The sequence below is a fragment of the Chanodichthys erythropterus genome, chromosome 14 (assembly GCF_024489055.1).
Source record: "Chanodichthys erythropterus isolate Z2021 chromosome 14, ASM2448905v1, whole genome shotgun sequence".
In the NCBI taxonomy this organism is placed as follows: Eukaryota; Metazoa; Chordata; class Actinopteri; order Cypriniformes; family Xenocyprididae; genus Chanodichthys; species Chanodichthys erythropterus.
In genome coordinates this window covers 21,685,120-21,702,823 of record NC_090234.1, presented here as the reverse complement: position 1 = coordinate 21,702,823, position 17,704 = coordinate 21,685,120, and the positions used below count along the sequence as shown (strand labels likewise).

At 38.2% G+C, this 17,704-nt stretch overlaps 1 protein-coding gene across 1 annotated transcript in view; it reads left to right on the top strand.

Moving 5' to 3' along the window:
- Positions 1-17,704, top strand: part of stat4 (signal transducer and activator of transcription 4) — a 46,606-nt gene that overhangs the window by 16,619 nt on the left and 12,283 nt on the right. The window contains exons 15-33 of the mRNA XM_067410262.1: positions 7-90; positions 1,991-2,089; positions 2,259-2,394; positions 2,560-2,612; positions 2,718-2,812; positions 3,216-3,352; positions 3,725-3,916; positions 4,863-4,908; positions 5,033-5,135; positions 8,996-9,315; positions 12,055-12,173; positions 14,550-14,587; positions 15,664-15,791; positions 15,867-16,011; positions 16,124-16,219; positions 16,302-16,391; positions 16,548-16,626; positions 16,782-16,876; positions 17,005-17,156. Coding sequence (XP_067266363.1) covers positions 7-90; positions 1,991-2,089; positions 2,259-2,394; positions 2,560-2,612; positions 2,718-2,812; positions 3,216-3,352; positions 3,725-3,916; positions 4,863-4,908; positions 5,033-5,135; positions 8,996-9,315; positions 12,055-12,173; positions 14,550-14,587; positions 15,664-15,791; positions 15,867-16,011; positions 16,124-16,219; positions 16,302-16,391; positions 16,548-16,626; positions 16,782-16,876; positions 17,005-17,156 — 2,207 coding nt within the window. The remainder of the gene's footprint in view (positions 1-6; positions 91-1,990; positions 2,090-2,258; positions 2,395-2,559; positions 2,613-2,717; positions 2,813-3,215; positions 3,353-3,724; positions 3,917-4,862; positions 4,909-5,032; positions 5,136-8,995; positions 9,316-12,054; positions 12,174-14,549; positions 14,588-15,663; positions 15,792-15,866; positions 16,012-16,123; positions 16,220-16,301; positions 16,392-16,547; positions 16,627-16,781; positions 16,877-17,004; positions 17,157-17,704) is intronic.

Below are 17,704 nucleotides of genomic sequence, written 5' to 3'. Positions count from 1 at the left end.
TTACAGGGTCCCCTGTCAGTAACAGAGGAGTTACACTCTCTCAACTTTGAGGCCATGCTGATGCTACAGGGCCTGGATATTGATCTTGAGGTGTGCTGCAGTCTGTGTGTGTGTGTTCTTGTATACATGGTTTATGAGGACACAAATGTGTATAATGACATGGGTATTACAACGTAAACATGGTTTATGAGGAAACTTCCTGTGTCCTCGTAAAACCAAGTGGCTTAAAAAACATACTAAACTGTGTTTTCTTGAAATTCAAAAAATGCAGACAGTTTTCTCTGATGGGTAGGTTTAGGGGATAGAATATACAGTTTGTACAGTATAAAAACCATTATGTCTATGGAGAGTCCCCGTAAACCACATATACAAGTGTGTGTGTGTGTGTACAGGGCTGGGTAAGTTACTTTTAAAATGTATTTCACATTTGAAAATGTTTACCATTTTTATGATCCCTCTTATTTTCTTTAATTATTAAAATGTTATATGAAATGTTATATCCAGAAATGTAGTTTGTTGCTTTTGCAGACTGTCAGAGTCACAGAATCACTAACTGCTGTTTACATTAATTGCCCGTTAAAGTTTACATTAACGTTTAAATGAAATAAAAATAATATTCAAATTCAAAGTAAATCTAAAATACTTTTTGGATGTAACTAATTTTATTTTTTTATTTATTTTTTTTATTTAGAATTTTGAAGTTAATATTATTTAAAATTCAACTGTAATGGAATACAGTTACTCAAATTTTGTATTTTAAATACGTAATTAAGTTAAATGAATTTTGTTTATGTTATATATATATATATAATATATACCTTACATACTGTGTATGCTACAAAGGTTTAAAGTTCTGTAGCACAGGTCACGCAATTGTAGCACAAAAGTAAAATGTCTGTTACCCTCTCTGAATAGAAACAAGTAGTGCAGTTCATCACTTAACAGGCATGTGACTGTGCGTGCGTGCCTTATATGGAACATTAACATCCTTTGTATCACACACACAAACACACACACACACACACACACACACACACACACACACACACACACACACACACACACACACACACACACACACACACAAAACTTAACAAGAAATGTTTTCAGCCAAACATTTTCTTTATTTGCCAAAAACACCATACTGCAGGAACATAACACCTCTTGCTTAACATAAAGTCAATTTTGTTTATATAGCCCAATATCACTAATCACATTCATCCGTTTTGGCTAATCTGCGATGACAATTTCTTAATTTTTGTAAGAAAATATTATGCATCCACTGAGAGAAAAAAAAAAAAAGCTCCTGTACTCTTCTATACATTGGAGAAAAACATATGGATTCGCATATGTTTACTTCAAGTATTGTTTTCCCTATTTTTACCCAAAATATGGTGTTGTGAGCATTAGTGAGACCACACATGTAATATAATTTTTGCTTCATTCATACTTGCAGAGCCCTTGTGCAGAAATTCCACAAGTGAGACTAATAGAAATCATAAAACTTATGACATTCCAGGAAAATCCTTTATATGGACAAAGACATCCAGATATAGCTGTAGTGAGAGATGTATTGACTGATGAAGCATAAAGACAAGACAATAAGCACATTGTGCCAATATATAATGGTTTATCTGTATTGTTCTAGACTTCTCGGGTATTTTTCATAAGAATAAAGTATATTTATATTGCAGTGCTAATCGACATAGCCGTTATCATTGTATAGAATAAAACAATATACTTTCTGCCTCATTCTATTATGTGAAGCTGTCAGATCACAAAAGGAAAAAATATGACTCATATTTGTGTCAGTAATGTTTTTTATATAGATTTATAAATTACATATTTTAGAAATTATTACATGACAATTTACAATTCTGACCAGAACAGCTCAGTAGTCTCTGTTGCATGGCAAATTAGTGTACTAATATCATGCTTTTTTGTAATTAACCATGAAACCCTTACTGGGTTTATATTTTCTCCTGTGCAGACTTGCTCCTTGCCACTGGTGGTCATCTCCAATGTCAGTCAGCTCCCAGGGGGCTGGGCCTCCGTCATGTGGTACAACCTGTTAACTGACGACCCTAAGGTGAGCTTCTCAATGTTCCAATGCTGATGCAAAAGAAAGGATGTCTAGACTTATAGTATCTTGTCTATAGCTTGCAGCACTATTGTATTATATGACTCTAAGAACTAGAGGTCATTGTTTTAATCTGTGGCAAGCTTGACATACATTTGAACTTTTCTGACATGTTTAGAACCTTGGGTTCTTCAGTAACCCTCTGCGGGCAAGTTGGAGTCAGCTCTCAGAGGTGCTCAGCTGGCAGTTCTCGAGTTTTGCAGGCCGAGGACTCAACAAGGAGCAGCTTAACATGCTGGGAGATAAACTTCTGGGTATGCTTTTTATAAACATGTTGGATTATTATGATATTAAAGTATAATAGGGCATTTTATGTCATTGTCAGCTGCTTCGTTTTCCCTCATGTTTTTTTCCCTTCAGCTTTATTGTGAAAATATTTTTGCCTTCATCTAAACAGTGTTTTGTAATTGTTCCTGAAGGTCAACACGCTTCTTTTAATGACAGCCAGGTTTCTTGGTCCAAGTTCTGGAAGGTAAAATTGAATAAATATTATGTTCTCTTGCTATTTACAAATTTTACTTGAGCATCATGAAAAGTGCAACAATATAAATCCAATGTTTTTTTCTGTTGCTCTCAGGAAAACATCCCTGGCAAATCATTTAGTTTTTGGCTGTGGCTAGACTCTATCCTGGACCTTATTAAGAAACATTTACTTCCTGTTTGGATTGATGGGTCAGTGGCCTAATCTTTTTATGGCATGATAAATAGATATAAACCCATAATAAACACATATTAGCTCTGCTATTTTAATAAGCATACAATACACAAATACCGCACTCTAAAAAATGCTTGGTTGTTCCACCTCATGTTTGGGTCAAATATGGTCAAATCCAACCGTTGGTTTAATTTTTTAAACCCAACCGTTGTGTTTGTCCATATTTGACCCAAACATGGGGTGAAACAACCAAGCATTTTTTTTTAAATTAAGTACATTTTAATATATATTTATCAGTATATTTTATAAATGAGAGTTCTGTTGTTTTATTTGCCATGCTGGATTATTATGTTGCTCTTCGTAAGGCATTCTGCAAAAACTTTATTCTGCTCAATGGATTCTGCTGTTTTTGGTTGTCAGTTACATAATGGGATTTGTGAGTAAAGAGATGGAACGTGCCTTATTAAAGGAGAAGGAGCCAGGGACATTCCTGCTACGCTTTAGCGAAAGTCACCTTGGAGGAATCACCTTCACCTGGGTGGAGCAGGATGAAAATGGTTTGTTTTTCTGCTATATATCGTTATGTTTGAAGGAACATATTCACCGGTGCAATCTATAATGTAGAAGACATGATGTTACAGGTGTCCAGTTGTAAAACAAGGACAGCAACACAAGACAAGTTCCAGGCAGTTAATAGTTAAAATTGTTCTGTTTGCAAGCCGACACAGGTTAGAGGTTTTTAAGTTCAAGAATTTCCTCACTTGGATTTGCTGAGGGAAAATTCCAGCCTTGGAGTTGTTCCAAAATTTAGAAGATGCCTTTTGTCTTGCAGCTAAACTTCAAGTTTCCTTATTTTCATTGTGTTTATTGTATTGTCTTAATTGTAAAATGTATTGAAATAACCTTAAACACATGTAATCTGCCCACAGGAGACCCAAAGTTCATCTCTGTAGAGCCTTACACGAAAAACCGTCTCAACGCCTTGCCCATTGCTGATATAATACGGGACTATAAAGTCATTGCAGATGGTGTTGTCCCAGAGAATCCTCTGAAGTTCCTTTATCCCGACATCCCGAAGGATGAGGCTTTTGGAAAACATTACAATAGCCAGCAAAACAAAGGTCAGATATCTTGTGAACTTTATCTGCTTCATAATATTTCGCTGTGTCCCATATTTTGTGTACAGCCCTGTTAATGTTTCTCCAAAAAATGTAAACATTCTGTACAGTTGTGACACACCCAAGAAATGGCTGCAAACTCAGGAAATCTCTTTCCATTATCTCAATTTTTACAATGTTTTTGACTCTGTTCATCTTTCTTAACTATCATAAAACATGACGTTCCAGGAAAACCCTTATATCGACAAAGATATTGAGATATAGCATAATCCAGATATAAGACACTAAACACATTGCGACAGTAATGGTTTATCTGTGCTCCTCTAGACATCTCAGGTATTTTCATAAGAATAAAGTATATTTATAATGCAATGCTGATCGACATAGCCTTTATTACTGTATAGAGTAAAATAATAAAATTTCTGCCTCATTCTATGATATGAAGCCACGTCAGATCACAAAAGGAAGTTATTTCAAGCACTCGACTGACATTATGAAGTGAGTTTGGACTAAAAACGTCATTAAATGTTCTTTTGTTGGACAACAGGTTTGTAGACGCTTCTGGAGAGATGTTTGGCGCGTATGGCTTGTCAAACACACTTTATAACTGACTTAAACTCGCAACGCTTGTAGAGATGGAGCAGCATTTACTGCAAACTGATCGATCCGCTTTAATCACACAGTGATGCACTTCACCATTATTCACACTTTGAAATGTTGCGCTTTCATAATCGCATTAAGCCAAATCGCAATTTCGGTTTCATTTTGGTTAAATCATACAGCCATAGATTAACCTTCCACAACAAACTCTCACTTCACACACACAAGTGACTCTTTTTCACACACACTCAAATCTGTGGTTCTCTAGCCCTATTTTTTGCAATAGTTGTGAAAAGGGGCAGATTAGAAATAGCATATTTTAAAATGCTGTTTGTTTTTTCTTTTACAGTTTGTCCTTACATTCAGACACAGTTAGTTCCAATTTCCCGTCGGAAGTGAGTATTTCTTTTATATTAATATTTAATTTTATAATTTGTCGCCTCAGTGTTGCATGATTGCATGAATTGATTCTAATGTTTATTTATTAATTTTACTTTCTTTGATGTCCTCATTTCTCAGTGGTCCTGTCCAACATGCATGTTCCTCTCCTGAACCTCCAATGTCTCCTGGAATGTTTGAAATTATCACCCAGCACCTCAGTCCCTTTGAGTTTGAAAGCGCTGTAAATAACATTTTTAACATATTTTAAAGCTTGCTGTTTTACACACACACCGTAGAGTAAAAAATAATATTTCAATCTATTTAAAAATCTATTTTATTCAATTAGAGTGAAAGGTTAAATTGAAAAGGTTGATTATATTACAGTTAACATGATCAATGTCACACATTGACCAGTGACTTACAACAATGCAGAATCTTAAATGTGTATTATTAATTTTCAAACTCATAAAATTTTGTTTATATCATTGTTTAAGTTCAAAGTTATTTCAGACTTTTGGGTCCAACTGTGTATATTTATGCCTCTTTTTTCTTTCTTTTTGCTCAGAACCATATTTTGTTGGTAATTTGGGGCAATCACAAATAAGCAAAGCATAACTGTTTAAGCATCTATACATTTAAGGCAAACAAACTAACATAATCACAAAATGACATGACACGTTTTTCTTGTTTATATTGCAGATGAGTTCACCGTAGAAAAGCCAACAACCCCATTTCACTCGGATCCAAGATTTTGGATGGGTTCAAAGCTTTCCATCTCTTTATTCTGGTTTCTGTTGCCATTCTTAACTTTTCTGGTTATATGCCACTAAAACATAACTTCTCTGTTTTGATTTGCATAGAGAGTGTATATTCCAAAATACTGTCAATATGAAAATGAATCAGATGTGCTATTCATGTCATAATTCTAGTAATTTGGCTGAAGGTCTCATGTATATGTAAAATTCACATTTGACAAAACATTAATCTGCCTTAACATTATACCCATTATACAGTTTATGTATATATTATGACAAGCTTGTTGTTGCTATTGTATTTTTTTATTTTTATTTTTAAATAAAGAATTTTATGGTTTCTCTATTGTATTTTTATTAGTAGTACAGGTGCTGGTCATATAATTAGATTATCATCAAAAAGTTGATTTATTTCACTAATTCCATTCAAAAAGTGAAACTTGTATATTATGTTCATTCATTACACACAGACTGATATATTTCAAATGTTTATTTCTTTTAATTTTGATGATTATAACTGATAGCTAAGGAAAATCCCAAATTCAGTATCTTAGAAAATCAGAATATTACTTAAGACCAATACAAAGAAAGGACCTCAACTGAAAAGTATGAACATGAAAAGTATGAGCATGTACAGCACTCAATACTTAGTTCCTCCTTTTTCCTGAATTACTGCAGCAATGGCATGGAGTCGATCAGTCTGTGGCACTGCTCAGGTGTTATGAGAGCCCAGGTTGCTCTGATAGTGGCCTTCAGCTCTTCTGCATTGTTGGGTCTAGCATATCGCATCTTCCTCTTCACAATACCCCATAGATTTTCTATGGGGTTAAGGCGAGTTTGCTGGCCAATTAAGAACAGGGATACCATGGTCCTTAAACCAGGTACTGGTAGCTTTGGCACTGTGTGCAGGTGCCAAGTCCTGTCGGAAAATGAAATCTGCATCTTCATAAAGCTGGTCAACAGCAGGAAGCATTAAGTGCTCTAAAACTTCCTGGTATACGGCTGCGTTGACCTTGGACCTCAGAAAACACAGTGGACCAACACCAGCAGATGACATGGCACCCCAAACCATCACTGACTGTGGAAACTTTACACTGGACCTCAAGCAACGTGGATTGTGTGCCTCTCCTCTCTTCCTCCAGACTCTGGGACTCTGATTTCCAAAGGAAATGCAAAATTTACTTTCATCAGAGAACATAACTTTGGACCACTCAGCAGCAGTCCAGTCCTTTTTGTCTTTAGACGCTTCTGATGCTGTCTGTTGTTCAAGAGTGGCTTGACACAAGGAATGCGACAGCTGAAACCCATGTCTTGCTTACGTCTGTGCGTAGTGGTTCTTGAAGCACTGACTCCAGCTGCAATCACTCTTTGTGCATCTCCCCCACATTTTTGAATGGGTTTTGTTTCACAATCCTCTCCAGGGTGCGGTTATCACCAATGCTTGTACACTTTTTTTCTACCACATCTTTTCCTTCCCTTTGCCTCTCTATTAATGTGCTTGGACACAGAGCTCTTTGAACAGCCAGCCTCTTTTGCAATGACCTTTTGTGTCTTGCCCTCCTTGTGCAAGGTGTCAATGGTCGTCTTTTGGACAACTGTCAAGTCAGCAGTCTTCCCCATGATTGTGTAGCCTACAGAACTAGACTGAGAGACCATTTAAAGGCCTTTGCAGGTGTTTTGAATTAATTAGCTGATTAGAGTGTGGCACCAGGTGTCTTCAATATTGAACCTTTTCACAATATTCTAATTTTCTGAGATACTGAATTTGGGATTTTCCTTAGTTGTCAGTTATAATCATCAAAATTAAAATAAATAAACATTTGAAATATATCAGTCTGTGTGTAATGAATATAAAATACAAGTTTCACTTTTTGAATGGAATTAGTGAAATAAATCAACTTTTTGATGATATTCTAATTATATGACCAGCACCTGTAGTAGTAGTAGTAATAGCAGTTTACTAAATACCAACAATGTGCACTCGGCACATTGACTAGGAATTGTGGTTGCTGACATTATGAGGATGGAAATGTTATTGAGTGGGCAGCAGACGGCATGTTCCAACATGGGAAAGACTTCGACCCACATTCTTCCTGGCAGCATATGTGAAGTGTTTGCACAGTAGAATTCAGTCATTTAGAGATACAAATAGAATCTAAACATGTTTTCATTTAGCGTGTGTTGAAGTCAATCTTTATAAATGGAAAACTTCCATTAAAGTCTATTACTAGATACACGCCTGCAATATGATTTATGACATTTAAATTCAAACTTTTTTCAGACACCTGGCTTTATACACTACACTTTACTATGTATTTGGAGTTTATGCAAATACGACGTTAGGTCTTTTGCATTTGTGCACCTAAATACAGTATACAAACAATTAGGCGTCTGCTTCATTCTCTTAGTTTTGGTATGGTGATGTGGCAAAAAATGCTGATGTCTATCACAAGTGAAATACCATGAAGAAAAAAAAACTTGGCAGGACTGAATCATAAGTTCATTGTAATAAAGAGTTTCATTTCTGTAACAATCCAGACACTAGTATGCAGTACATTTTCATATCCCTGTCATGTGTTAATATATTGGATAGAAATAGAAATTATATTAGCTTTTGTTTATCTCATTATCACAATTAAGTGAACAATGGGCTAATTTTCAAGTTTCACTACTTTGGACTGAGCTGATGTTGTAATTTTTGCCATGTCTAATGTTTTTAAAAATGAAAGAAAGAAAAAAGGCTATTTATTAAAAAATATTCAAGGTGTGAAATTGTTTTAACTGGTAATTAATGTATTTCCTATATCCTCAATTTCACGTTTCAGCCTGTTCAACTAACAAAAAACAGCAACCTGTTAAGAAAACGTCTCAGGTTACGTATGTAACCATAGTTCCCTGAAAACAGGGAACGAGACTCTGCGTTGAACAGAACGCATTGGGGAACCGTCACGTGACCCAGGTGTCGAAAGCACTATCCAACAACTCCAATTGCTATTGGCCGGCGACAGCCTATGACGTCATATGGTGCGACCCGAATGTATAAAGGGAGCAACTGGAGAGACAGTCACTATCTTATCGTCTTGAGGGACTGTTCTGAAGGCAGGCAACCTGAAGCATGGCAAAGGAACGCAGAGTCTCGTTCCCTGTTCTCAGGGAACTATGGTTACATACGTAACCTGAGACGTTCCCTTTCGAAGGGAACACCACTCTGCGTTGAACAGAACGCATTGGGGAACGATATACCCACGCCGCCATGCTGGAGGGGAGTGCCTGCCAAAAAATATGGCTGAGGCAAAGACCTCAAGGCAGTTCTCAAACTGCCCAGCAACTCCCCCTCGGGTCACACCAGGCTGTCAGTGACAGCATTCCCTTTGGCCAACAGCCCAAGCTGAACTTCCAAAAGGCTACTACCTTTTTCTCTCAAAAAATAGAGCCTAAAGAAATCGCTAAGGCATCCGGGACCCACTTTCCCGAAGGAAAAAGTGGTCCCTTTAAGGGAATGTGGCCAAGGAACCAAAGGGAACCTCAGCCAGCCACTCTTGAGGGGAACGGGGTCACCCTCATTGCCACCAGGGAGGCCGACCTGGTCTTATATGGGAACAGACTCAGTCCAGGCCAACCCTGTCTGAATACAGAGCCTCTAGAATGCATTCTTGAAGAAGAAAATAGGTAAGAGTGACTGCAAAAAGGCAGAAACCAGCTCAGACCCACGCGTAGAGACGGGCATTCTGGAGAGCAGAACTCAGCTGAATGCTATGAACCCTCATATCGAGGGGAGATAATCCGCTCACCTAGGATCTACCCAGTGCTTAATTAACGCACTGAGGAGGCTGTGCGCTGAAAACCCTGAAAAGGGGAGCACAAACCAGCCTATGGCTGATTCTAAAGATGGGGCCTGATGAAGGCCTAACCATCATAACCAGCTTAGGGAGCTAAGCACTATTACCAAACTCAACCCCAAGGGGGAAGCGCAGAGCTCACCTAACAGGTAGACTATGCCAAGAGCACATAATCATGGAGGCCCGGGAGGGACTTACAACATGACAACAGAAGTATACTCCAGAAACGACCCGTTTTAGTAAAACGCCTTTCTGAGAACCTGTCTAACGTACAGAGACAGATAACTTCCATGGCAGCCGTGGGAAAGCTGCACAGTGCTCCTAAATAATCCACCCAACACAAACCGACAAGCAGTGTACTCAGTAAAAAACACTTTTTACTCTTTAAACAAGAGGAGTACAGCGTACGCCAACACGTATTAAGGAAGGCCTGGAAGGCCTATAACCTCAACAAACACGTGGCATCAGCTCGTGGTAGTGTTTAGGTCCCAAGCCAGGTAAACAACCCGCAAAAGAGGGGGTTGAATCTACCACTTGGGCCCCTGGCCAGCGAAAGTGTATATGACTAGTTCTCAGGGAGATATACACCCAAAACAAACACCAGTATGTCCAATAAAGGCGGCCCGCAGGCTTAGCATCCTTCAGGACACATGGCGTAAGTCTCGTGGCCGTTTCCAGGAGCACAAAGATCCAACCTAAGCGCTAGGTGGCTCTTAGCTCAACTAGAATCATCGACTCAGAGGCAACAATAGGTTAAACCAAACCTCAGTAAGGTTTCACTACTGACATCTCATCCAGAGCCGCACAGAAAAACACAATCTGTGCCAACACGTAAACTAAAAAGGAGGCCTGAAGGGGCCTGCCGATTCAATGACACGTGGCTTCAGTTCGTGAATTTCCAGGGAACCAAGCTACAGGGAACCAGCTCTAACCCAATAAACTATGGGAAGCTAACTGCTACCTGTGCTAGGCTACACTTTCCAAAAAGGCAAAGTACCCTAAGTTCTGTGACTAAATGGAACCATACACAACCAACATGGCTTAAGGGAGGCTAGTTGAGCCTGCTACCTCAAACAACATGCTGCAGGGCCTGAAGCAGTGTAAAACCAAAAAACAGTATGTGAGCAGACTGAAATCTATTACACAGCAGTATAAAACTATTGCTAACTAGAAGGAGGCTGAACAGTCTAGCCTACAATCACCGTTATATGCAGCTGATATAGCTGATAAACAGATAACTGAAAGGGAGCTGACAGATACTAACTTTTCTCAAAAAGTGATCTAACTACCCTGAGTATGCAATCCAACAGGTGATGCACTCAGTAACACTGGGGAAAGGATTCACCAAACACTTACATAGAGGCTGCTTTTTAGAAGGCCTACTATCATAAGCGGGTGCCAACCTGTGGCAGCATATCAAGCTCACATACCAAATGTAGGGCAAGCGTCTAGAACTCAAAGGAAACTTTGAAATACATGCCATTTGACAGAGAGAAAAAATAAAATCATTACAGATTCTCAAATCTGTTCCAAGCCTTAGAGGACAGAGCTAAAACGCTGGCATAGTCAACTCAAACTTGAAAATATCAAGTGGCTTGGAAGAAAATATTTTTTCCTCTCAGCATGAATGTTCTAGTGAGTGGGGCCTAGCAACATTAATAGCATAAACTTATCTACGCAAAGATAAGGGCCTACCACCTGAGAAACAGCATCAGGTCTCTAACAAAGCAGTCTAAAAACCTAGCTGTACACTCATCGTTGCACCTACATAAGCAATGGGATAATCTGGGCAAAAAATTCAGCCACTCCCTCAGGTGAAGGCCAAAAACTAAAATACATATGGGAATTATTTATACATACACCATACATACACTTAGTTCTAGCCTGGCCAAAAACATACAGGCCTATTCAAAAGAACAGGCGCTATAATAAGCCTGATCTCTACCTCGAAATTTCAAATAAGAAATACAGCAAAGATCACAGCTATCATGCTGGGCGGCCGGAAAGGACCGCCAGAAACGCATAAACTGAAGTGATGAGGGCCAGTTCGAACTACACTGAAAATAGTCGAACGGCAAAATATACAGAGAGAAAACTGAACAGCAGCCATTCTGTGGCTCGCTCAGTCAGTCTCAACACTCCAGTTTTTTTGCCCAAAAAAAACCCCATTATCATTATTACTGTTACACACCCAGGAAATAACACAGGAATAAAAACAAGGTCGAACATTTAAGCGATTAAATCAGACCTTGTCTTACCTTCCCACGGCTCGAAGACCAGAGATTCCTTCCTCGTTCTTTCAAAAGAGAAGAATGATATCCCCGGTTTCAAAAGCCTCACGAACCTTTTCACTATCAAGCCAGAAGGCGGGCCTACAGAAAAAGCTTCATCATGGGCCAGCCACCGGCCTGACTGTTCAAAGGTGTTATCCTGAACGTGCACAGATTTAGATAGGGGATAATGGGCATATGGCCTAACAACTCCCTCGGGAGGAGGCCAGAACTAGGAACTATACAACCTAATAAGGGATAGTATACATAAGGTTATGTAAATAACACACCTAACCTAGCACTAGCCTAGCCGCTAAGCTACGGGCCTTCTTACAGGGCCACAAGCCTAGTGAAGCCCGGGCTTCACCTCCAAATCTCATGGATAAGAGAAAGAAAGTGAAGCTCACAAGCAAACAATGTCAGGCGGCCGAATAAGGCCGACCTAAACATCTACATATTAACTGAAGTGACAAGTGCTATCAACTTCAGTCTGCCCATCCCCTAATTTTCTTGACTACATGCTCAGAAACCTATACAGGAAAATAAGGTCTCATTTTAAATGAATAAAATATAGACCCTCCTGCGGCTCAAAAACCAAAAACTCCTAATGCTCCTTTTTTTTTTTTACATGAAAGGATGGAATCTAAGGTTCTTTTAAGCCTAAAAGATCCTCTTACTATCAAACAGAAACAGCGGGCTGATAGAAATAATGACTAGGGCCAGCCATCAGTCTGACCATAAGAAGCATCTGAGCATGATATATGTCCATACATATCTACACATATACACATCTATATACAAACATGTATATAAGCATACATACATATATACATATATATATATATATATATATATACACACAGGAGGTGGAAGAAGAAGAGGAGAGGGTAGATATAAATCACCCTATAGCTGGGGGATCGATTACAAACGCAACAGTGTTTACAATCGATCACCCGTCTCACTCTCTCTTCCTCCCCCTCCCGTCTGTCTGGGTTCAGATACAAAACTGAATGGCTAGGGGTTTTTCCATGCCTTCCCGATCTCAAACACAGAGATCAAACGAAGGACCCAGTTAGAAGGCCTTAATGACATCAACCTCCAGGAAGTGATGTCATTTTGGTGGAAAACAAGACATATATCATCAGTGAGTATTTATGGTATTAGTTGGTTTAGATTTATGTTATTAGTTGGTTTGTTTCATTATGAAACTTTCCTTCCTGTTTAATAAAAATACACAAATTCGGGGGGGTGGGTGGGTAAAAAGATCCAAAATCAATGATTGAGCAAGTACATAACCAGCCAGTGTTCAAAACTATCTCCTTACCTTACCGATTCACAACGGTAAGCTTGTAATAATGTTTTATAATTCAGGTGGTACTGGTGGGTTTTCGCGGGAAATTCGAGCATGTTGTGGTTTGTCTTTGCATTACATCTGTTTACATAAAGAAGGAGTACCAGCTAACTAGGCTATATCGCATATGAGACGGATCATTTATAGCCTTTTCCCACAGCAGAATATATGCAACAATTCACTTATCACTTGGATGGTGGATTTTATGGTATGGCAAATTAACGTTAGAGATTAGACTGTACAGAAACTGAAACCTACAGGTAACGATGATAAATGATGATAATGATGATGTTTTTAACATTAACAATTTGAGAACAAAGTATAACAATAATAATAATTTGCATGGTTTGACGTGATCCGAGCTAAGCAATCATTCGGTTTAATCACTATTGGCAGCGCAATACTGCTTTTTCCCCCCTCAGTTGGTCAGAACAAAAGTGGCAGATTTGTTACTTACTTGTTCAGATGACATTTTCCGGTGAAAATTCTTAGTTTGGTCATAGACTAAAATCTGTTATCCCGAAGTACAATATCCACACTGATGTGGTGACTGACAGCAAACATTAAATTCATCTGCGCTGAGGAACCGTGTCAATGCACAACCCACATAAAGATGATAATTCCACAAATAACTGTAATTGCAGGTTTCAAACAGAGATGGCGACAAAGAGGCAAAACGTACGGACTGCAGCTTTAAATTACAGCATAAACATTCATTTATTTGAATGTTTGTAAGTTACTCTAAATAAGTAATTCATTACTAGCTACTAATTGCATATTCAACAATGTAATTAGATTACTGTACTAATTACTCTTTCTAAAAAAAAAAAATGCATTACTTAATACTAATTACTTTCTAAATGCCATTTCAACCTTGACCAGTCGAACAATACAATGATGCAACAGCTCTTTTAATTCTTTCAAATAAATTATATAAAATTGCATAAGTTATTCTTGATCTGACCAACATATTTAACATTAAACATTAACATTAAATTTGACTATTGTTTATCTAGATCTATGCAGCATTTAATGCAATTACATCAGAAGTAACTAATTAAATTGCAGACTTACTTTAGGTAATTTTTCAAGGGGAACGTATTAAATTACAGTGATTAATTACTTAGTAATAGATTACACCCAACATTGGTAACAACAACAGAATGACTCATATCACATAAGATCATTTTTAATTTAAAGTGAAAGAAAAGTCGAATCTGTTCTTCTCCATTTGATACATTTGAAACAGGACACATGAAAAGCCAAGGTGTCTCCATCAAAACATCCAGTGGCGTGGAGTAAAATACTAGGGAACTGACGCAAATCCTAGTTTCGTTTCTCTGTTTTATTCCTGCATTCAGTTCGTTTAGGTCTCGCTTTCTCAGAAAACGCGTGCTTGCCTGCTGGCTGTGCCATGAGTTTCGCATCCCCCCTCCCGTCCAGACCGCAGCCTCTCAGCCCGAAAGTCTGCTCCGCGTAAGGTCAGTGATGGATCAGAAGTGTCCTTTCCTTTGCTGAATCAGTTATCAGTGCTTCTTAGCTTATTATGAACGTTTTTAAATGATGTATTTGTGTATGTATCATATATTTCTAGCGTTTCGCTAAGTTTCAGTTTTCTCAGCAGTTCCTATTCTGTAATCAGTTTGATAGTCAAGGGAGGGCTGAGTTTACTAAGAACAGCCGTTCGCTAAAGGGGCGCGGTTTAGTGTACGCACTAGAACATTATTGGCTGTCAGTACTAGCATATTTGCATATGGTAATCACAGCATTCCGATTGGGCTAAAATTACAATGTGGGCTGTATCTTGCGTCTGCATTTGGTGTATAACCATTTTGGGGGTCACTGAAGAGAATATAAGTCTGAAGCAGAGACAGTTTTGTCTACGTGTATCTTGTCCACTTAGCCTGAGAAATACTGCTTTTGTGCCTTGACCTAACTTCCATGTTGAAAGGTAATGTTCTGTTGTGTTATCTAGCGTTTTATCGTTTTATCTGTGGGGAAAACTGATATTGTAAGTCCATGTAAAGCAGTTTGCTCTTTGTTTGTAATGGAGTGAAACATGAGGAGAAGACATAGACTAGTATGCAATTTTTCATTTAAAAATTCAGTTAAAAACGAATGTGTCTGTTAAATATTAATTTCATAGAAGGCATTAATTAATCTCTAATGTTATATTTAGTTCTGCCTTAGACAGTTACCCTTTAATCTTACTCATATCGTAAAAGGTATTCATATATGCTTGGATGTGAGCATCATTAAACCATTAATTTTCAGTTATTTAAAAGGATATTATTTGTTTATATTTTTATATTTGTTTATTTTTTTTACATAAAATAACACATTTTTTGTATTTTTATGAGTCTAATTTATTATTAAATATTAATACAGTTGTGCATTTTCATACCATATTTTATTTTATTATTATTGGCTTGATACCGAATGTTAACATAACTGCGCATAAAACAAGATGCTAGGTGACAAACGTCAACACGGACAAGATGCTGTATGTAAACGCTCTTACAGTATGTCATAATGGGTTGCGTTTTTATGTTTGCAGATGGCACTTTGGAACCAGCTGCAGCTGCTGGACTCTTTGTATTTGGAGCAAGTGGACCAGCTTTACGATGAGGCTTTCCCCATGGAGATCCGACAGTATCTCAGTCAATGGATTGAGAGTCATGACTGGTGAGATTTCATTTAATTTCATATTTCATTTGATGCAGTGAGTTGCTGCAAACGACACATTATTATTGTTTGCAGGGAATCCATCGCAAGTAATGTATCCTTGGCCACCCTGCGCTTCCATGAGCTCCTCAACCAGCTGGATGAGCACTACAGCCGTCTCAACCTGGGAAACAACTTCCTCTTACAGCATAATATACGCAAAATTAAGCGGAACCTACAGGTGAAAACTTTTTTATATGGTTTTTCCATACACTCATTATACATTCATCTAATTGTTTTGATTATTCTAAAATGAAACAGCCCAGCTAATGGAAATAATTGTCTCCCATTAGGAGCACTTCCAGGAGGATCCTGTTCATATGGCCATGATCATAGCTAATACTCTGAATGAAGAGAGAAAGATACTGGAAACTGCACTTAGTTTTCAAGTAAGGCTTTTAGTCTTGCATCACAGCTGTCATTTCAAACCTGCTCATGTGTTTTTATTCACCTATGTCATTTTGGTTGTAGGGTAAAGGTGACTCATCACAGGGGAATTTCATGATGGAACAACAAAATGAGCTGGCCAATAAAATCAACAATTTGAAGACGAGCGTGCAGGTAAAGCATCTCTGAATAATCACAAGGTTTTGGAGCTGATATCGAATCTTTTCGGTCTTTACCACAAAAATGCTTTAAATGACATACATTTCCTATTTCTAGAAGTGACTACACTTTCACAAGCAATCTGAAATTGTGGAATATTTTTGCTTCTAGGAAGTAGAACAGGACATTCAGGTTTTGGAGGATGTACAAGATGAGTATGACTTCAAGAGAAAGACGTTGCAGAGTCGAGGTAACATACTTTTTTTAGCATTTCACTCTGGTATGATATCAATTAATACTTTGTGATATCTGTAATTGGTTGAATCAGTGTTACATTTTAGAGATGTGTGTTTTATGAGTCTGAATAAACATAAATTATATAGATTTTTATTTTTACACTTTCAGTGGAGGCTGAAATGAATAGCCAGATAATAAAAGAGATCCAGCAGGAGGAAATGGCAATTCGTCAAATGTTTATTGGGCTTGGCATGAAAAGAGAGGTAGGTCAAGATGATGGTAAATGCACCTGCACACAGATTTAGCTGCAAGTTTGAGGTCATATCAGTAGGAATGTTGCCATTTTCTTCAATATCATTTCTTTTCTACAGTATAGCATATATGTGTGCAGGTGGTGATAAGGGAAATCGCTAATGTACTGACTCTAGCAGAGCAGATCCAGCACACACTCATTTCAGATGAGTTACCCGAGTGGAAGAAGCGGCAACAGATGGCTTGCATCGGTGGTCCGCCCAATGCGTGTCTGGATCAGCTGCAGAGCTGGTGAGAACCTCTAGTGGGCGCTCAAGATTACAAGTAATGAAAGCTGGAAACAAAATAATGGGTGTTTCTCAAATGGAAGGCTTCATCTTAGTAAGTCTGCATATCTCGGCTGCCACGTCATCAAGCGCCACTGAAGGCCGTTTCAGTTTGAAGGATCCTTGGAAGGCTGCCTTCGTTTTGCGTCCTTCATTCAGCTAATTTTGAAGGATGCATCACTGATCCTTCTTTCGTGTCCTTAAATCACTCACAATCCTTTGCAACCATTCCAATTCCATTCCAGTCCGATGCTGTAATAGGCCTATTGGTCAAATGCAGGCTGATTTCGCTGTGTATAAAACATACACTTCAAATTCATATATGTAAATATGCACTACATTAATGACAAGACGATCTACTGTAGCTGGGGGAAAAAAACTAATGAATCATACCTGCTGTCACAGCTGTAGTTCTCCCCTCCACCATGTGTAAAAGTCATGGCACGCCCATCTCGGGAATTTGGGTATCAGAATTATTTCCAAATTTTCCAGTGGTAAACACGACATCTAAGT